Consider the following 22,722-nt stretch of genomic DNA (forward strand, 5'->3'; position numbering starts at 1 on the left):
CAATATATAGATCGTGGTTCGATATTTTGGCTCCGCGTAGATAATTAGCACCTTCGTCCTTCGCGAGTTGTTTTATGGTTCGTATGGCGAGAAATGGTGCTGAGGCTATTCCGAATGTCATCGTATTGAGTTCGAAAGTGTGAATCTATTCGTTATGTAACTAAAATATCCGTTAATACTGGCGATCGTCTGGATGAATCCATATTTGCCGATACATTTTCTCGATATCCGCTGTTAATGCGTACTGATACGTTCGGAATCGTAACAAGAGTTTTACTACAGTATCTCGACTTGTAGGTTCTACTAACAAAGTGTTGTTGAGAAATACATCTGATCATTTTTTCGCGGAAGTGTCGAATACGACCCATACCTTAGTTGTCATGCTGACTGATTTAATGACCGCGTGATGGGGAAGATAACAGCCTCCCGTAAGTTCGTCTTTAACATTCGACATATGTCTTAAATCGATATATTCCCGTATGATCCGTTTATATTCCTTCCGGAGTTCGGTATTCGCGTGTAACTTCTTCGAGAGATTGTGGAATCGGCGTGAGGCTATACTACGTAGGTGACTGTAATCATGTCCTTCCTCGCGAGGATATACGCACCATATATTTTCCCGATTCGTATCGTCTCGCATTTTAGACGTAATGAATTTCGCCTTCTAATTTATTTACTGAATTCGATCGCGCTATATTAGAGACGATGAGTAGCGAAAAGTTCTGCTTATATTTATTGTTTAGCGATTAAATGATTACCTCGATGACGATCATCGATCAAGTTCTGATCTAGCGTGAGTGGAAACCTAATATGGTATAATCTGTTAGCGTAACTCTCTCGTGACATTTTCGGCAATGAAGTGTGCGGCGACGCATGTATCTAAGAATACCCGAAATTGTTTAAAGGTCCCGTTTCGTTTTTTCTAACACGGTACTTGGCGCTCATAAGGAATTAATTCGGTACACCGTGCGAATTGACATGAAGGATCGGTGTTAGTCGCGTAGTGATGAGTTCGTTTGAGATGTCGACGCGGTCTCCGTCCTCGCAGGGGTGTGGCTCTCCTGTTTCGTGATCTCATGCTCGTCATTGTCTATATGTAATGACGTGTGATGGGCCTGGTGACATATCCGACAACGCGAGGCTCTACATGGTTCCCGGTGCTTCCGTAAGCAATTCTGACATAATTCGTACTGTTGAATCGTTGTCAGTCTGTCTTGTATCGTCATGTCGTAATATCGGGGGCAACGGTGTACAAAATGTTCATCTCTTTTGCAAAGAACACAATTAGCCAGAGTCTGAGTATGGAACGTACGCGTTGTATAGGTATCCTGTCGCTTTCGTGGCAGTAAAGTCATCGTATCAGTATGTCTACGTTTTGCGTGAGGCTCGTTTCCCGATGTCGATGGAATATTCGACGACGCGACGCTACGGAGTGTGTACTCGTTTACAAAGTCGCAAAGCTGATTCATGGTCGGATAATTATCCGCATCTAACTGTTTGTCCCATTCTTGTCTAAGGTCGCGGGGTAAAATGCGTTCGCCAAGGCGTACCATCAGTGCGTGTGGTATATTGAAAGAAGTAATAGTATCCGAATGAGCCCGCAAGTCACCCGCAAGCCGTGTCATCTCTTCTATTGACATGCTTTTCGGCCGTGGAGTGTCTATGAAGGCGTCAATGGCCCGTGCTAGGAGTATGCGTTGCCGGTCGAAAGTTTTCAATAACATTTCCCACGCATTCTTATAATTCTGCCCGGTCGATGAATATGTCGCGATCGTCTGAAGCGCTCTACCGGTAAGAGACTCGCGGAGGTATATATGTTTTTCTAAATCCGACATGTCGGTACGCGCGTCCACCAGCGTCATGAAACTTCCCTTGAATTGGATCCACTTTCCGATGTCTCCGTCGAATTTCGGGATCTCGATTCGGCTTAATCGTATTTGCTGATCGCGGGTATTTGTAGCACCGTCGTCTCCATGCGAACCATTCGCGTTACTAACCGCGGCCGTATCGCCCGAGTCAATTTTGTCTCCGATCGCGAAATATCTCTCTATGATTGGATTCAAACTATCGACTCCTCCTACTTCGCTGATAGCAGTAGCGCACTTTTCATACAATGTTTCGTATTTCTCTACTAGCTGAGTAAGTCGTTCGTAACGCTTTCTTATTTCCTGTTTACTTAGATTTCCTTCTTGGATTTTCGACGTGTGTTCAACCCGATTCTAAAACTAGCCGTTTTTGTTCGAGCTGTTCGAGCTGTTTTTGCAATGCCATTACGAACCGTTATTAATTATTCTACTTTTCGAAATCCACTCAAATTAATTTATGGTAATATATAAAAATCCCCTTTATATGAATGAATGACCGCGCGTTGGGTTCTCGATCACGTGGTACGGTCCTGAGGCTAGATCGTTGGAGGGGGTATACCTATGTATAGTATAAAAGGCCGATGGAGGGGGTATACGATTGTCGCTAGCTATATGCCGATAGATGGGATGTCCGGCGATGACGTCACGGCGTCTTCGTTCTAGTCGACCGTTCAAGTAAAGGAAGGTGACGTGGCAGTGAAGCCGCCGAAAATCTTATCGTTCTTTGTACGAGAATAAAGCGTTTTTCGAGATGGAGAATAACATTCGATTATATATAATGTATCCGTTCAAATTTAGAAATTAAGTTCTATAAGTCTTTTCGATATTGAGATGTGAATTTTACAGAGAAAATGAGCGTAATGCATAGATATATAAGAAATTGCGAACTTCTACAGGGTTCGAAGACGCAATTTCCCTTGAGATATATATTAGTAAATAAAGGTGTGTACGCAAAGGCGTACGCACGGGTAATTAGAACTACTTATCTCGCTTCTAAATCTTTTGTGGTACTGTCTCCGCTGAACGGTGTAGATGTTCACAAGATGGCGGACTCCCTCGACTTCGTTGTTCTCTAATCGGTTTGCTCGGTGTGGTGATAGTCTACTCGCTGCTTCGTAAATCAGAAGTCGGGAATACGCACCTTACAGGATTGCACCAAAATGTTATAGCCGAAATTCCTCAACTATTAACTAACTCTGGCAATTTGTTTATACTATGAAGTGGAGAATAAAGGGTTAGGTTAAGGTGTAAAATAAAACACGTGATTGAGCCAACCAAAGAAACAATGCCTTTTTTATTGGCTCGTCAGGGAAAAGCCTTGCGGCATAAAAACCCTGGATGTTACTTGATTGTACAATAAGAATGCACCACGTGGCGTTACCACGAGGGAAAATACCGTCGATGTGAAATATATATATATTGGAAAGATCTCACCTCTCGCACTCCGCAAATATAGCGATCACAACCTTAAGGGTTGTGATGTTGAATGGGCTCACTTTCACGAGTCTTGAAGATTAGAATATTCTCTTCGTTGTCCTTTGTGAATTCTTAAAGCCTCTATAATCCCTCAAGATGTGTAGTCGTAGGCGTCCGGTAAAGAATAGAAAGAATGCCCCTTTGTACTGTCCCAGCAGGACGTACATACTTGGGCTATGAGAAGTGGGGATGCGAGAGGCGGGGGTAGCTAGAGAAGCGCTTCGATAGTTACTGGTGGTTGATCGATGCTCACAGTAAGTATCGATCTAGAATTCTAATCGATGGAAGCGGATGCGCGCGAGTTTCAAATACCGCTAATCACCGTACGATCCTTTCGGATCGTACATAATTATTAAAATTAGAAGAAATAAGTTGATTCCTTCGATTTTATACTGTGCTAATAGAAAATTATTACGTAAACGTATATACGTAATACTTTTTACGTACATACTTTTAGCGTTTACTACGTAAAGCTATATATGTATATTCCTATTACATTATTTACTATCTTCTTTTAAATTTTTTTACTATCTGAAAAAATTCAAAAAATATTAAAAAATAGGACATATCGTTGTGCATTATTCTATAAATAGTTCTTATTAGTTTTAATTATTTGAGAAGAAATACATAGTTCTTTCAATCTTTTTAAATTGTTTATTTAATGTTTTAGAACAATGTAAGTTGGACCGCGTGTTTTCAAGTTTTTAATTAGAATAACGTAGTAATTCTCAACAACTTTAATAGGAACTTAAATATTGGCCCATCCGCGCTAGACCCGTACTAAATTAAATATTTCATTTCAAAAATGTCACATGAGATAATAAAGAAACAATGTAAGTGTAATTCTCATTGGCGAGACGTTCAAGTCCGAATTGTTCTAATCTATTTTAATCTTATTCTCAAGTATTGAAAAATTCGATTCACGATTAAATCAATTATCGATTACATTCGAACAAGATGTAGACAATTTACACGATATTTATAACAACACTGACTTTAATAAATAGGTTTTATGATTGGCTAATAAGGGAATGATAGGCTAATATTTGGTTGTTGGTTGTGATTTTAGATTAGTTACCGTATTCTATCTGTAACTGACTTTACTGAACTAACAGAGTCTTGGTTTGACGTTTAGCAACCATGAATTGGGATTCGATTATGGTAAAATAATATTCTATTTACATATGGATTAATTACATATCGGTACATAATTCTTTTTTTATTTTATTTATGTTATGTTAGGAAGACAAATCTTTTTAGAAAACTGAAGTCCTTTATCTGAAAGTCTGTGTACTAGGAAATTAATTAATAAATAGTATTTTTTAAATGATAGATAAAGTAGAACTGAAATAAAATATATATAAAAATCATTCAGCGTATACGCGCATGTTTGCATTTTCTTCGTTTCAAATTGATAAGCATAAGCGCATGAGTGTGTATACTGATGAATGTTAGATCCAATGTGTTCAAGATAAAAATTTATAAAATATTTTTTATAGAAAAGAAAAATAAAATAAATGTAACATTAATTTAACTACGATTAACTTGTTAAAATATGTAATATTTTCAAATGTGTTTTTTTTCTGATTGATAATATTGTATATTTCATAGATAATAACACAAATACTGATATTCTAAATAAAAATTGAAAATGTTATGTATTGAAAATTTATTTTTTATTAAAAAAATTAATTATTACAATTGTTTTATTTGGAACATAGTACTGAAAAAATAATAAATATTAATGTCGGATAAATCTCAAAAGTATAGTTTCAGCTGGTTGCAAAGTAATGGAAAGTTTTACATCAACATTTTCTACTGATACTGGATTATCTATTTCAACAGTAAATTTTCTCAATAAACTAGCAGCTATTGTTTTCACTTGTGCCATGGCAAATAATTTACCTAAAAAAGTCATATTAAAAAGACATATACTTTGGCAATAAAAAGTTTAGAAACTAAATAATAAATGCATAATAATGCGCTCTTACCTATACAAACTCGTTTCCCAGAACCAAATGGAATGAAACACTTCGGATCATAATTTCCCGGAAGAAAACGATCAGGATTAAATCGTAAAGGATCCGTCCAATATTTACCCTTTCGGTGCATAAAATATGTCGAAAAAAATACTTCAGTATTTTTTGGTACTACAATGTTGTCGTTCACTTCATATAATAATTAAATACATATTATTATTACATAAAACATTAATTTAAATACTGGAAAAAAATAAGAATAGTATTTTTTGTGTAAATGAATACCTATTATATCGCTATATGATGTTCGTCCAAAAAGTGGACCAGGAGGAAAAAGACGAAGTGTTTCTTTAATGACTCGTTCCAAATAATGCATTTTCTTAGTATCATCGTATGTAATTGGATCATCATTCTGATTACTTGAGCCGTACATATCGTACAGCTCCTTATAAACCTCATTCTACAATCAAAAATGACAAATAAATAACACAAGTTTTGTATAAAAATAAATTAGATTTCTAAAAGATTATGATAAATTTGATAATGCTTAATGGTTATCTTTATATACTTGAACTTCCGGATACGATGCTAGCATTAAAAATAAAAATGTAAGAGTTCCAGCAGCAGTTTCACTTCCCTAAAAAATAATAGAAAATTGTAAAGAACAATTTATCAATAAAAATAAATCTTATCTAATCTAAAAAAAAATTAATCTTACAGCAAAAATAAATGTCTTTATTTCATCACGAATATTCGCCTCCGAATATTCTCCTGTATTGTAAAATGATTCAAATAGTACGTCAAGAAATGTACTCGTATTTTTTACTTTATCTTAAAGAAAAATGACAAATTATTTATTATTATTATCAAAGGCATCTATCCATAAATACATTACTAAGAGAATATTTTTGGAAATGATTATTCTTACTCGCATATGGACCATTTCCTTCACGGGTAAATTTCTCTTCCTGTATTGACTCTTTCTTTTTCCTTATAATCTTAACAAATAAAAGTTATATATAAATATATATGTAGTATAAATAAAATATAATTTTTCCTATAACTGTATTATATATTTACAACCAAAAAATTTGGAACAAACAGTTATTTTTTTATTCTTACCTCGTTTGTTATATTATTAAGGTATGCGAGATTTTCATCTAACCGCTTTCCTAAAGATGAAATCTTAAATATAATATTTGGGTACAACCACAATTTTGATATTCTTTCCATAGTCATATCCATCCCACTGAATAAAAATAAAAGTTAATAAGAAGACAAATATAAAGTTATACTATATTGTATTATAAATATAATAATTTTCTTTTGATTATTACTCTGTCAGATATTTATCAAGTTTGCAGTCTGAGATATTTAGCAAATTTAGATCAGATTCCAATAGGCTATCTGTCAGTATAAAAAACAAATTTGTTATAGATTTTTACATATCTTGATATTTTAAAAATTCTAGAGTTCCCAAGACTCACCAAATATGATGTCCAACGTACATAAATGTACGTAATGAGAGATATCTACGTTCTCTCCGTTTCTAGTTTCTAAAATGTTTATTAGCCTTTTTGAATTCTTATTCAATGACTCCATATAATTTGAAACCATTTTGGAATTGAATTTCTGATCTAGTATTCTTCGATGTATTTTCCATAATGACGCTTCAAATAAGAAAATTTTTTTTACTTTTTTTTCTTATTCTATTTTTTTTTTTATATAGTATATAGTACAAAATTAGGGAAAGTTATATCTTCATATAATTATTTACACGCTTGGGTGTGTAGACGTTTTATGCAAACGTAAAAAATTAACTATTATTACCAGCAATATTTTATAAGAAATATTTAAAACATACTTAATTATACTTTGAATTTGTGGTGGTAGTTGTTCGGTATTAATTAAAAAGAAACCATGAGAGCTTATCATTTACCTGGCGCTGTAAATAATCCATCGCCTAAGGAATATTTTACAAAGTAATATAGGAAACTTTTCTCATCACTTTTTGAGCTTGTTAAAATAATCTGAAAAATAAAATAATAAATTGATATAATTAAATACGAAAAAAAAATATATTATTTGATTTATTCGTTTGTAAAAAAAGTGCAATAAATTTAAAATAAATCTTACTTCAATATTTTCAGGATCATGGAAGATTAGAATTAATTTTGATCCTATCGAGAGTCGCCAAGGCGAAGAATAGATTGCGGAGTATTGTAATAATTTTTTCGTTATACCTAATGTTAGAACAGGTTCATTCAATAAAAATGGTATAAATGTATATATTAGAAATATGAAAATAAAATATACCTGTCAAATCACCAAGAAATAAATGCATATTTCCTATAAGAGGATAAGCTTTAGGGCCTGGAAATTTTCTTACCATGTTATATTCTCGAAATTTATTTATTAAATATTCAATTACGTAGAATAATAAAATAATTATTATTGTTGAAACAATAAAATATGCAATGTATTCCATGTTGAATTGAACAAAATAGAAATAGTACAAGTTGTTTAATTCACTTAAAAATACTACTTTGCTTCTGTTTGTAAGTAAGGGATAATTACAAAAATGCTACTCAAAAGTAAGTTCCTTTATACTTCGCGTCTTTACAGAAACTAAAAATAAATAAACGAGCTTGAGCGTATTTATAAGATACTAAGACTGCTTTTTGTCCATATTTTTATAATACTTTGAATATGTAAGAGTGATATGTCATTTTAATTATCAATAAGAAGCTATTTTTTATAGATTTATTTATTATGCGCTTCTATGTATTTAGTTTTTTCTTAAAGAAGCCTTTTAACTTTACATTGCTTCTACTTGTTGTTTTAATATGCTAATAAAGTAGTTTAATGCTAATGCTAATAAGCTATGCTATCTATAAAGATGCTAATAGAGAAAGATAAGATTAAACCAGTCTATTTTTCAATATTTTTTAAATGGTGTCGTTAAGTTGTAAGTATTAAAGAAAGAAAATCATGTGTGCAGATCACACGTGTTAGAAGTGAAATTTTCAAAAATCTAAGTTTCGGGAGAATGAGACGAATGCACACTATCAAGACTAAGATAACTATAGGATTTATTTATTATAATATTATTACCATATATGTAGGAGAGTTTTAAGTGTAGCAGAGGTAGACAAAAACTAGTATTCAGTCCTTTCTGTAGATCTCATTTTATTTGAAAAAGAGAAATCTATCCAGATTAAAAGAAAAGATTAGGTGGGCCATAAAACCATAAACGAACCTTGAGGGTTATTAGGATATTGGTGTAATAAAAAACCATGTGTGCAGTGTAGGGACCCTTTGAAGAATTTCCGATATGCGATGCCATAAAAAGGTGTAACATTCCGATGTGCTAGATTAAGTTTCTGTATGCATAGTTCCCACTACCGAAAACCATAGGCTGTTTCTGTCGGTGGACTATGGGGTGGATCCTTATGCTATTGGTCAGTAAGATTTGTAAGCTTCTTCCCTCTCAAAAGGGGTGTAGGTGATTTCTGATATAAAAGACATGGAAAGGAATAAGAGAAGAGAATCTCGGTGGTAGAAGTAAAGGAGTCTCAGTCGTAGAAGTAATGTAGTCTTAGTCGTAGAAGTAAAGTAGTAGCAGTCGTAGCCGTAGTTAAATATCAGTTGTAACATTCGCAGTTGTATCAGTTGTAACAGTCGTAAGAATGCAGTCGCTCATCTAAGTTGTAACCGTAAGATTGTGAAACTAATATTGTACCTTTTCTAATACCTGTTTTAAATAAATCTTATTAGTAGGATTAAACTGGGTGTATGTTCACCTCGCACCTCTCACCCTAAATAAATTAAATCCCTACATATATTTAACAAAGGGCACCGGTATGATTTCTAAGTGGAATGAATAGCTGATAAAAACTACACTTTTCCAAATTCAAGCAATAAAAAAGGAATGTTGAATGCGATAGTCATAGATAGACACCAAAATCGTAGGATGTTTATCGAGGAAAATATAATTCGTCGTAAACAAAGTAAATATAAAAAATTCTTTTTGTGAAACTCAGGTATAAAATTTTTTTTGTTAGTATGGTTTTCTATTTTCCGTTTTCATCTACATTCTTGCGCTATATAACAGACATTTTAGGATAGATGAAATAAAGACGTTACGAAAAACATATGGAAAATACTGCTGGACTGAACGAAGGTTCTGGTAAAATGCAATGAAAAATCTAATAAAGATATTCTCTAGAAATGTTTTTTCAACTCTGTAGCCTACCACACTTCAAGACCCTTATTACTTATAACATATCTCGTCCTTATTCTTTGGACCACAAACTTATCTTTCTAAATACTCTCGTCTAAATAAAGATCTGAACAACGAAAAATCTAAAAAATGTATTGAATTGTATCGCTCTCTCAGCTTATCGAACTGTGTACACTACGAGTCTCAAATTTCCTCTCCATGGTAAACTCCACCGATTCACGCTGGGCGTTAAACATCTTAAAAATGTTTTTATTTTATTGAAAAATTACTATAAGTTTCTTAAATACGCAAATATCATAATTTATAATATAATTTTCATATATGCATGGGTCAGTACATCTCTTTGGATATTTTTAAGAAGGGAAGTGAAGAGAGGTTTTTCTTTCTATATAAACCTATTAATAACACCGCGGAATTCTTTCCTTTTTACTTGTTAGATATCCTTTAGGAAGACTAACAGGAGAAGGGGAATCCCACATTTATTATCTTTATTATCGATGCGATAATATTCATGCCTATAGTTTTTTTTTTTACAACGTGTCATGTCTTTTCTATTTAAAAATGTTTCTATTTTATTGAAAAATTAGTATTAAATTCTTTATTTCGCAAATATTATAATAAATAATTATGAAGTACATACAATATATAATAATTGTATTGTCTAAAATATTAAAAAAAAAAAGGATTACCAGATACATCAGAGAAAAAGAATTAGAGAATACTGTGGAATAAATGAGGAGCAGCTGACAAATTCCATTCAAAAGCAAGTAAATTACTGTTATATTTTTATTTTGCTTCTTTATAAAATATATTTGATGCATAAAGACAAAATATGTCTATTAAATTTGATTTTTATATGTTTTTATGAAAAATATCCAAAGAGATGTACTGACCCATGCATATATGAAAATTATATTATAAATTATGATATTTGCGTATTTAAGAAACTTATAGTAATTTTTCAATAAAATAAAAACATTTTTAAGATGTTGAACGCCCAGCGTGAATTGGTGGAGCTTACTACGGAGCTGAAATCTGAGACTCGTAGTGTACACAGTACGATTCAATACATTTTTTAGATTTTTCGTTGTTCAGATCTTTATTTAGACGAGAGTATTTAGAAAGATAAGTTTGTGGTCGAAAGAATAAGGAAGAGTTATGTTATAAGTAATAAGGGTCTTGAAGTGTGGTAGGCTACAGAGTTGAAAAAACATTTCTAGAGAATATCTTTATTAGATCTTTCATTGCATTTCACCAGAACCTTCGTTCAGTCCAGCAGTATTTTCCATATGTTTTTCGTAACGTCTTTATTTCATCTATCCTAAAATGTCTGTTATATAGCGCAAGAATGTAGATAAAAACGGGAAATAGAAAACCGTACTAAAAAAAAAAAAAATTTTATACCTGAGTTTCAAAAAAAAGGATTATTTATTTTTATCTAATTTCTGGCGAATTATATTTCTTTAGATAAACATCCTACCATTTTAGTGATTATTTATAACTATCGCATTCAGCATTCCATTTTTATTGCTTGAATTGTGAAAAGTGCACTTTTTATCAGCTATTCCACCCAGAGACCATACCGGTGACCTTTCTTATATATAGTAATAATATTTTAATAAATAAATCCTACAATTATCTTACTCTTAAAACTGTCCATTCGTTTCATTCTCTCGAAACTTAGATTTGTGAAGGTTTCACTTCTAACACGTGTGATCTGCACACATGATTTTTTTTTTTGAAACGATTGAAAAAAAAAATTCGAATATTTATCAACTTTGTTCTCCCCTTGTTTTTATTATTGTTCATCAAGTAATAAAATTGTAAACTTCTACTTATTAATTATAAATTACAATTTAAGTCTGAATTTTTTAAATATTTAAAAGTAGTGATTTTATCACACAAGGAAAACTGCATTAAAATTATTACTTAAAATGTAATTAAAAAAAAAAAAAAAAAAAAAAAAAACAGAAAAAACCGAATACGTCACGTTTCATCGATGGAATAATTTTTCTTACATAATAATTACATTATCTAATTGTTATCTTTCGAATATAATAAAAAATGAGAGATACGAATAAAATTTGTTATATAAGTGAATGCAATAATTATTTACCAGCATAAAATATTCAATTTTTTTTATCGAATAAAAATATTATGATATCGAATAATTTAAAAAAAAAAAGCTTCGATTCTATCGCCTTTCATAAAATTCAACTGCAAGTAAACCATGATTGAACAATTGTTTTCTAAATAATTATTAAATTATCAAATTACTTTTTAAATATAATAAAAAAAGGAAAAAAACAAAAAAAAATTCTTATATAATTGAATGCAATCCTCGTTTTACAATATAAAATATTTAATATTTTTTTATCAAATAAAAATATCACGATTTTGGATAATTTTACTAGCCTTTTGATCCGATTCGTGATCATTATAGAATCGTGATATTATCTTTTACAATTTATCTGTAGGAAAAAGATTTCGGGAAGCTTTATCACACTTGGACAAAATAACCTGGAAGATAGAAATAAAAAAAAATTATTTAATAAATTTATTTCATTGTACATATATTATTCTATTACTTATATAAATATATATATATATATATATATATATATATATATATATGTCATTTTCATTATAACACCACTTTCGTAAAAATACATACAAATATATAACTTATTTTTGAAGATTTTTATAAGAAAAGAAAATTACTGGCGATATGAAAGAAAAAGATGCAACTATAAACAATTAATCTATATTCTAATTTAATTTTAAATAAAATTATTGTGATGAAATTCTCTTAATAGTACGTTAATTATTCTTTTGAATAAAGCAAATAATACTATTCCATTTGTTGACACTTTATTAAAATCATTCTACGAGGGAAAAGAATATACGGACCAAGATATTCGAGATGAAATCAATACAATAGTCCTAGCTGAAATTAAGATTTGGTTTACTTTAAACGAAACTTTGATTAATTACAAATGGTATTATTATTTTAAAAAAAAAACAAAAATCTATGTTTCGAGAGAATGAGACGAATGCACAGTTTCAAGAGTAAGATAATTGCGTTTGTATGCGACTCCATACTACGAAGCCTGGACTCTTATCATTACAATACTAAACCTGTATGTATGTAGAAGCGATAGAAGGGTAGAAGAATAAACAGAGATAAGGACGTAGGTATTCGACAAAAGAATAGGGTACAAACGAACCGACGGTCGAAATAAACAAGGAAGGTGCGTGGTCTGCTTTTTTTTACCAAACATGTCATTTCTTTTTTATTTAAAAATGTTTCTATTTTATTGAAAAATTAATATTAAATTCTTTATTTCGCAAATATTATAATAAATAATTATGAAATATATAGAATAAAATAATTGTATTGTCTGCAATATTTTACCAAAAAAAATGGTTACAAGATAGATCAGAGGAAAAAAATTAGACAACACTGTAGAATACATTAGAAACAGCTAACAAACTTCATTCAAAAGCAAGTTCAAATTTACTGTCGCATTTTATTTTCCTTCTTCATAAAATATATTCAATTCATTAGAATTAAAATATGTTCTTTTGAATTTGATTTTTATATGTTTTTATAAAAAATATCCAAAGACTTGTATTAAACAAGGCATATAAGAAAATTATATTATTAATTATAATTTTTACGTAATAAAGAAATTTATGTTAATTTTTTAATCAAATAAAAACATTTTTAACAGACGGAACGCCTAATGTGAATTGGGGGAGTTTATTACGGATCCCAAATGCGAAACTCGTTGTTTACACAATTCGATAAGCTGAGAAAGCGATACTATTCAATGCGTTCTTTGGAGTTTTCGTTGTTCAGATCTTTATTTAGACGAGAGTATTTAGAAAGATAAGTTTGTGTTTCGAAGAATAAATACGAGATATATTGTAAATAATAAGGGTCTCGAAGTGTGACAGGCTATAGAGTTGAAAAAGCATTTCTAGACAATATCTTTATTAGATCTCTTATTGCATTTTACCAGAACTTTCTTTCAGTTCAGCAGTATTTTCTATGTTTTTCGTAACATCTTTATTTCGTCATTCCTAAAATGTTTGTTAGACAGCACAAAAATGTTGATGAAAGTGAGAATTCAAAAACCATCGTTACCAATAAAATTTTATACTTGAGTTTCACAAAAACGATATTCTATATTTACTTAGTTTACGACGAATTACATTTCCCTCGATAAACACCCTACGATTTGGGTGTCTATCTATGGTTATTACATCCAGCATTCCATTTTTATTGCTAGAATTTGGAAAAGTGTAGTTCTTATCACCTATCCAACCTACAGATCATATCGGTGCTCTTTCTTATATGTGGTAACTATAATATAATATAAATAAACCCAAAATTTAAGTACTATTGATTCTGTGCATTCATTTCATTTTCTCAAAACTTAGTATTTTGAAGGTTTCACTTCTGACACGTGTGATCTACACACATGTTTTTTTCATATTATATACATATATAAGACAATTATATAAAGGCTCTTAAAGAATGATAATAATCAAATTTGTCTCCTTGTAAATAGAGGTTAAGTAATGAGGAAGCGTTTGAATCTAGAAAACTCCATAACATAGAAGTATATCGATTGTACAACAAACCGGACAATATTAACGTTGTAAATTCGCGCGGATTAAGATGGACTGGTCACGTGGCGCCCATGGGAAAGGATCGAACGGCGCATAAAATACTGGTCGATATTGAGATCTCTGGCAGGGGCGTGGCTTACCTGTAGGTTACTGTGCATTACGTATATAAACAACATAGAGAATAATGTAATAGTATATTACATACTTAGGGCGGTAAAGTGGGAAATGTCTCAGAGAAACCTCGGCTTCGCCTCGGCCAAGAAACATGTGCTCTGAGGCTTTCTTATTTACTGCCCATGGTGTGTATACTTTTTTTTCGCCCGGAGAGAAGAAAAAATATTTTTATAAAATTATCATTTTTTTGTAATTAAATTAAATAAAATGAAACTTACATTACAAGAAATTTTTAAATTTGCTTGCACAAAACCAAACAATAAAAATTTTGTTGGTTCTGAAAGTGTATTAAATGCTGGACATGTGATTAAGTGTGGGCAAGTACCAAGTCGTGATTGTTTTAAATATTATAAGTATTTTAGCTTTTTGTTTACAAACTTCACATATTAAAGATAATCCACATGAAATAACTGGTGAAATATTAAAAGATGGTCGAATAATTGGAATGAGTTGTTCATACAAGGCTGGTTTAAGTGGTATTTGTAAACATGTTGTTGCAGTATTGCAATATCATTAACTATCACTAATTCAATTGTTCTTCTACGTATTCTTTCTTCTCGAGAATCTATTTGATCTACAAGACAAGTACATTCTTTGAATGATCTTAAAGGAAGATTTTGACAAGGAATACTTGTTTTTTTTTTTAAATAAGTTCGAATTGAATCAATAACTATAACAATACACAAAAACAATATAAGCATGAATAAATTTATTGATTTAACAATTTATAGTAACCAGAAAAAATAATTAGTAAAAATACTCACGTGAAGGTAAAAAATCATCTTTAATAAAATGGAGTGAACAGATTCTCATATTGGGAGTTATACTTTTACCAATTCTTAGCGCTCGTACCGAAGCTATATGTCTATCAATCATTTCTTTATCACCAAATTTGTTTAATCGATAAACAAAATGTTTATTAAGAGGTGGAATATAAAAAAACCTAATTGTTTCATCACGATAAGCTTTGCTTATACAACCAAATACACAGCAATACACTTTACTTCTATTTTTTCTTGCTGGGAACTCTATAACAAAAAAAAATTCTTTGCAACAACTTTTTAGTTTAACGATACTAGTTATTTTCAATTTTACTTTCAAATATAAATAAGGAAGTTATAAAATTAAAAATATATGTAAATATTTCCACATAAATATCGTGTAGTTTAAATCAGCTGTCAGCAATTTTATTGTTTACTTTATGTATTATTGATAATATGTAATTTTTACATATAAAGAAAATATACTTTTCTTTTATATGTACATATCATTTCTTAGTAAATACAACACCATTTGCAAAATCACCTCTTTTATTTAATTATACATTTTTTTTATTAATAATGTTACTGCTAAAGCTTGAAAGCTGTTAATGTTAATTACATTAACTAGGTAATGTAAGCATAAAAAGCTTTCCTGTCAATGAAGTTAAAAAATTAGAAATACTTTTACGTTAAATAGCAATATAATAATCCCTTTGTAATCAGCAGGATTTTCAAAAATTTGACTTAAAACCTAAATGTAAAACAAATAGCTTTGCTTGTAATAATATTTCCAACTATTTGAAATTCTTTCTATTAAAGTTTTTTAATTGATTAATGATTGATTCTATCAACTAATTTGAAAATTGTTTGATTGGATTAACTTGATTTTTTAAAGTTCGAAAAATAAATACAGTAGAATCTGTTTTTACGCGATTTCTTTTTGTAAAACTTTGTTTATGCGTTATATGATTTCCAACGGCGTTGGCCCTACTATGATGTTTTCTATTAGTACACATGTGTATATGGACTCTAAGGCGCTCTGTTTATTTTTAAATCAAATGTAATCGATAGAAAACAGAAAAAAATCACAGTTATAAAACTTATACTGAACCAATATAATATCGGTTATAAAACCAAAATTTAACCATTTTATGCATGCTAATTAAAACATTTCTTTGATTTTCACAACTGTTTCGTTTAATTTATATTGTTTAAATATTAATATTAGTAACTATAGTCGTATTCCTTCATACTGTAACTTTCTTAACGCTTTCGTTAAGAAGATGTTCTTAGTTGACGGTAAGAAATTTCTCATCTTTTGACTCTTTATGACTGATATTTTCTCTATTTTAATTGATATTAAATTTCTTATTCATTAAACCCCTTTTTTTCGCATATCAATACTAAAAACTCAATTAACTTAGGGGTCAACTACCAAGTCGTATCATTCTGATTGTTTGTGGAAGTTATAATTTCATTAGAAACGCGTAATAGAACGCTCAAATTTTATAATATAATGTATTTTAATAGATGACCACATGGTCAACTATTACCTTAACTTGCGTGAAATATTGACGTCATATAGTAGTCATTATTCTAATATTATTAAAAGAAACAAAGTGGTGAAGTTTACTTACATATGCAATAATCTTATAGATTAATATATTACTGAATCGAAGATGCCTCCTATCAAGAGTGCTTTTAGAAATTATTCTGAAGAAGCGATTTGTGAAGGCAGCGATTGAAGAGGTTAATTTACAAAAAATGCCTATGAGGACAGCTGCACAAAAATTTGGCGTGACAGGATTTATTCTCAAATATTAGGTAGAAGGTAAAAGTCATCTATAGAAAGTGCTGGGGCCTAAATTCCTCAGTTAAGAGTCCTCTGGCAATTTTCTTATGTGCTATGATGTGGAGAATAAAGGGTTGAGTTCAGGTGTAAAATAAAACACGTGGTTGAGCCAATCAAAGATGTGAAGCTTTATTGGCTCGTCAGGGAAAAGCCTTGCGGCATAAAAACCCTGGATGATATTTGTAAGATACAACAATAAAAATCTACCACGAGGAGTTGCCACGAGGGAAATTATAGTTCGCGTGAAAAGTATACAATGGGACGATATCACCTCTCGCATGCCTCACGTATAGCGATCACAACCGTAAAGGTTGTGAAGCAGAATACGCTTACGTTCACAACCATAAAAGTTGGGGTATTCCCTTTGTTGTTCCTTGTGAATCCTGAAGTCCTTTGTTCCTTGTGGCTTCTATGCTCCTTAGGTGCTGAAGATGTATCGTCGTAGGGATCCGGTGATAGAATAGAAAGAAAGGTCCTTTGAACTGGCCCAGCAGGACGAATATGGTGGGGATTCGAGAGGTAGGGCTGCGAGAGGTGAGGTTAGTACTTCGATAGTCGCTTGTGGTTGTTCGATATTCGTAACGAGTATCGATCTAGAATCGCGATCGATAAAATCGATGGCGCGCATTTCGAAGACAGCTAGTTGCCGTACGATCATTTCAGATCGTACAGAAAGAAACAGGGGACCTTCTCCAATTCTAAGCAAGAGTGGAAACTGTTTCAAGAATATGTTTTAAACAAAATGAAGAAAAATGAAAAAAGTAAATGATTAAAAAAAGTGTCAGCTGCGCAAAGGCAAATTGGTAAGGAAGAAAAGGAAAGAGCTGAAGAACTTAAAGCACGCCAACTGTAACGAAAAAAAATTGAAGAAAGTTCTACAGTATTCATTTAAGAGTTCAGACATTAGCTTTGACATACCCGATTGTATAGGTAGTGAATATAACAAAAAACCTACCGAAGAAAATTCATTGGGAAGAAGAGAAATATTGGACAAGAATAAATGGTTTAGCAATTAAAAAGATGGTAATGAACATATAATATTTTTATATGAAGGCGAGTATTTTCTTGGAAAAATCCTTTCTGTTACAGACATTAAAGCGACTATATCTTCTATGCAAAAGTATGGGCGATTGTGAAAATGGCCAGAAGTTCCTGACATATAACATTACAAATAGGAAAATATTCTTTTTAATATTAATGAGGCTATCAAAACGAGCAAAACGCGAAATATTTACTCTATAAACCTGAATTGGATTCGATATGGAATTATAGTTAACTTTATTTTGCCTTAACTTTCAGAAATTAGTTTCTGTTCACTTGTATTTGACCTGTTAGTTGTTATTTTTTCTAATTGATGTAAATAAACGATATTAAAATGATTGTTATTATTGATTTTGGCTCTTGTATAAGGAGTCAATTACTAAAACAACAATTGTTAATTACTGATTGCTCCAGATTCACAAATAGTCACCTACTGATGCAGTGATTGACTTTTCGTTAATGTTTATTATTTTCGCGTAAAACAACTTTTTTCGAAAAATATCTTTTGTTATATGATGTCCGAAGCTCAAAGATTATCTTCACGCATCGGGTCCTACTATTCAATAAAAATGCAAGAAGTTATCACTATTTATTATAAACATTATTTTTAATTGGTAAACTACTGATGCCTTCACCATATACCAATTTAAAGCAGGTTTTTCTTCAAAAGTATTTGAACTTGTCTCAAAAAGATTTTGTCTGAATGTTAATTAAGCTGCTACAATTTATTTCGAATCCAATTTTATAACTACATCAAAATTAAGAACGCAAGAATTAACCAGCCCTGATAAAGCATAAGATGATCTATCACTAAGAGAATTTAGATCTCCTTAAGGAAACTGATTTTACTTCGGTACTTTTTCACGTTTTTTCAGAATTATAATCGAAGAAAAAAATCAGTATTTTATTGGCATCAAACATTGACTAGTCAATTTATGGTCATTATTGGAAATAAAAATCTAAAAAAACAAATATATACTGTAAATCAAATATTTCATGTATGATAATATGATATAAATTCTAGAAAAAATCGAATATTAAGGGATAAGGTTAACAATTTAGTAATCTGATAACTTTACTTTAAAACCTTATATAAATATGATTTCAATAGAAAGAAGGTTTAATTAAATTTTATATAAATTATAACAAGATGTTATTAAAAATTATTTCTTTAAAAGTAAGGGTAATATGATTTTATAGAAAAAATGATATAAAATAGTTCTTTAATAATATTCGAGAATATCAATATCAAGTAGGTTCTATCTAGTATAAATATATCTCTGTAAAGTGTATAATTAAGTTAATTGATAAAATAACAAAGGTAATTTACGGATTAATAACATCCAGTTAATTATAGGATCAAATTATATACACGAATAATGTGAGCTAAAGACAAAGGAGGAGCATGAAGCTACGAAAGATATTTTGTTCGAGGATTATTGTATTCGCGGTATCCCTGATCTTACGTCATGGACTTCCCGCGTTTGTTGTGAACTGTACTCGAGTCAGCACATCATAATGAAGGCAAAGATCGAGGAAAACCGGTTTGAGACTCACATCAGTCTGCCCCATTACATGTTCGTACTGGTATTCTCGTATATTTTTTAAAAAGCAAATTCATAAATAATTAGTCCAAACTTTCTACTTTGGTTTAAGTTTCTAATTCTGACATAGAAAAGGGGGAAAAAGATAGAGATCCTATAAGTTTTTCGTTATTTGTATTTATTATCAATATTGTAGAGAATTAAATTTCCTACAACTTTTGTTTAAAATATTTTTTTATAAGTTTAATCGTTTTCGCGATAGAAGGCGGAGAGCGCGCGGTTAGAGCATCATTTAAGGACAACCGGTAGTCCCGAACAAAAACACGCCATATAATGTTTATTAATTATTGATAAATAAATAATTATTATTAATTTTTATTTCTTATTACCTATTACATTATATGTTTAGTTTTAATAAGATATATTATATTATTATGACCACTTCATATTTAGTTGCTAATTATTTGTCAAATGTAAATATTAGTATTTAATAAAGCTAGTTCTCAATATCGTAATTTAAGATAGTTGAGATTACGAGTTCTGTTTGCAATAAAATCCTTCTATTATTGTAACAATTGATGGTCTCTAAAACCTTACGCCGAAGTAAATATCGAATTTCATCAGAATTATTTTGAATAATCAATGCGAAGAAAATTTATTGTAAATGCAATCGTAGTATCGAGATAAATTAAAGATACAATTGTGCCCATAATTATGAAAGTGGTCTAAGTAATGTATCTCTTGTTTCGAGATATTTAAAGATTTCTATTTGAACATTATATGAATTCTATGTAATATTGAAAAAACAAACATTATTTAACGATTAATTTTTGACAATATCGTAAAAATTACAATAAATTTATTTAGTTTAAAATAATGTGGTGCGTAATAACTAATAAACTCTTTTTTTTTAATTTTGACATAGACCACTTTCATTATTATAGGCACAATTATGTAACGTAAGTAATTAGTGTTTTACATAAATTTATAACTAACCTATATAGCATTGAACACTGTAAAAACTATGTAGCTTACATAATGCATATACGTATGCGAATATCCATTCGAACAAAAAATAAAATATAAATTAGATTTATTTGTTCCACCTTGCACATTGACTTCTTCGTCTTCTTTAAATAAGCTAAACTTCCCTTGATTTTCTTTTAATAACTGCTAAGACACTAAGATAACTTGAAGTTTCTGTACTTTGTAATATTTTCTGAGCAAAATTTACATTAGAAACACTCAGAATATTTTTAATCCAAAGGACTATTTCTATATTTTTTTTTTTGGATTCAATTAAAACAATATGGAATTTATTGAAACTTTTATTACATTACCAATAATATTAATTTTATTATACTATATGATAAAATATTCAAAAGAAAAATTACATGAATATAATTTGATAAAAAGGTTCTCAGGACCAAAAGCATATCCTGTCATTGGAAATCTGCATATATTTCTTGGTGACACCATGGGTAAGCTTTCGTCTTATATTTATAATACTTACATTCTTTCGAACAGTATTAATTGAATTTATCTTATAATTAGACATAACTAAAAAAATGTTAAAAGCAATTGAAAACTCTCCATCACCATGGAGATTTTTGATAGGGCCAAAATTATGTATAATTTTGGATGATCCGGAACATATTGAAGTAAGATTCATAAGCATTTCTATAATTTCCCACGATGAATTTTTAACAGTTAAATTCTTCTTACATTTTTCATTTTTATTTTTTTGAATTCTTCTTTTTCTAGATTATTTCTAAGCATTCAAATGCTTTTGAAAAAAGTTCTATATATGATTTTATAAAACCTGTTGTTGGTAATGGTTTGATAACTGCTTCAGGTAAACTATATAATTGAACTTTTATCTTTTCATTAAAAGAAATATATTTAAATGTATATTACCAAAAAAGAATTCGTTTTAAAAATAACTGAAAAATAATTGATAGTTAAAGACATTTCTCTTTCCTTTTGCATATGACACTTACATTACTGCATGTAACATAAATATAAACAAGTTTTTCTTTTCTATATAGTAATTTTTTAATATAGAAAAAAAATATAATATACTTGAATAAAATATATATATATATATATTTTTTTAAAGTATCAATATGGAAAAATCATTAAAAATTGTTAAATCCAATATTCAAAGAAAAATCTCTGTCTATTCATATAAATAAGATAGTAAAACATTCAAACAGATTAACTAGAATATTTGACATTTCTAATGAAAATGAAGTGGACATATCCCATTACATAAGTCTTTGTACTTTGGATACGTTATATGGTAAGATTTTGAAATATTTGAGGTATAGAAAATATATAAGTATAATTACAAGAAAATTAAAAAATCGCTTTTATTATAAGAAAATTTTTTCATATTTGTTTTCCTTTTTTATTGACAGATACAATTTTTGACCGAGATTTTAATTTCCAAAATAATTCAGAATGTGGACTTCGTGATGATATTTTAGTGTAATAATGATAAGAATAATTTTAAATTTGTAATATTTCAACACTTATAATATATCAATTTTTTTATTTTCTGATTTTTATTTTTATTCAGAACAGTACACATATTCATCGAAAGAATCTATAAATTTTGGTTACATCCGGATATTATTTTTTACAATTTATTAATAGGAAAAAGATTTCAGAAAGCTTTAAGGGGTTTACTCCAATTAGACACACTAAAAAAATACAGTTTCTTAGAATTTTTTTAACAGTTTTATATTATAAATATTGATATATAATTTATTGCACTGTAATAATACACTATTGAACTACATTAAACAATTCTTTTTTGTATATTTTAGTAACTTTTTATACATGAAAATGATACTTCAAAAAACGTACTAAAAAAAAGGTGTGTCTTTGCTGTTGATAAAATCTCTGGAATGGTGGGTCTGAAACAAAAAAATCTAACATTGTTTGATTCAGTATATTGATAGCTATAGCGCATATCGAACGATTTTTGATTTTTGAAAAATTGAGAAAATGGCGGACATTTTTCGAAAAAAAAAGAAAAAACACGTGTTTTTTTTACTGTTTTTGGCCCAAAAAAATAGTTAAAATCAAGATCTAAAAAAACCCTCGATATGCGCTATAGCTATAATAGTAAAAAATATGTGGTA

General features: G+C 29.9%; 2 protein-coding genes across 2 annotated transcripts in view; one reads left to right on the plus strand and one right to left on the minus strand.

The window, feature by feature from the left end:
• LOC149031430 (cytochrome P450 4C1-like) overlaps nucleotides 1-22,067 on the plus strand; it is a 39,593-nt gene extending 17,526 nt beyond the window's left edge. The window contains exons 3-4 of the mRNA XM_089176179.1: nucleotides 21,338-21,428; nucleotides 21,994-22,067. Of these exons, the coding sequence (XP_089032305.1) occupies nucleotides 21,338-21,428; nucleotides 21,994-22,067 (165 nt within the window). The remainder of the gene's footprint in view (nucleotides 1-21,337; nucleotides 21,429-21,993) is intronic.
• LOC107073688 (cytochrome P450 4C1-like) lies at nucleotides 5,029-7,935 on the minus strand. Its single transcript, XM_089176148.1, has 12 exons — nucleotides 7,637-7,935; nucleotides 7,457-7,563; nucleotides 7,260-7,350; nucleotides 6,808-6,990; nucleotides 6,658-6,727; nucleotides 6,443-6,569; nucleotides 6,249-6,318; nucleotides 6,039-6,151; nucleotides 5,889-5,957; nucleotides 5,606-5,780; nucleotides 5,333-5,509; nucleotides 5,029-5,246 (listed from the first exon to the last, which is right to left on the minus strand). Exons 1-12 carry the CDS (start codon nucleotides 7,806-7,808, stop codon nucleotides 5,083-5,085), a joined length of 1,518 nt encoding a protein of 505 aa, XP_089032274.1. The 5' UTR covers nucleotides 7,809-7,935; the 3' UTR covers nucleotides 5,029-5,082.
• Nucleotides 22,068-22,722: the final 655 nt, after the last annotated feature.

This window comes from Polistes dominula, unplaced genomic scaffold (genome assembly GCF_049000335.1).
Source record: "Polistes dominula isolate Pdom_NZ unplaced genomic scaffold, Pdom_raw_medaka contig_21, whole genome shotgun sequence".
NCBI classification, from domain to species: Eukaryota; Metazoa; Arthropoda; class Insecta; order Hymenoptera; family Vespidae; genus Polistes; species Polistes dominula.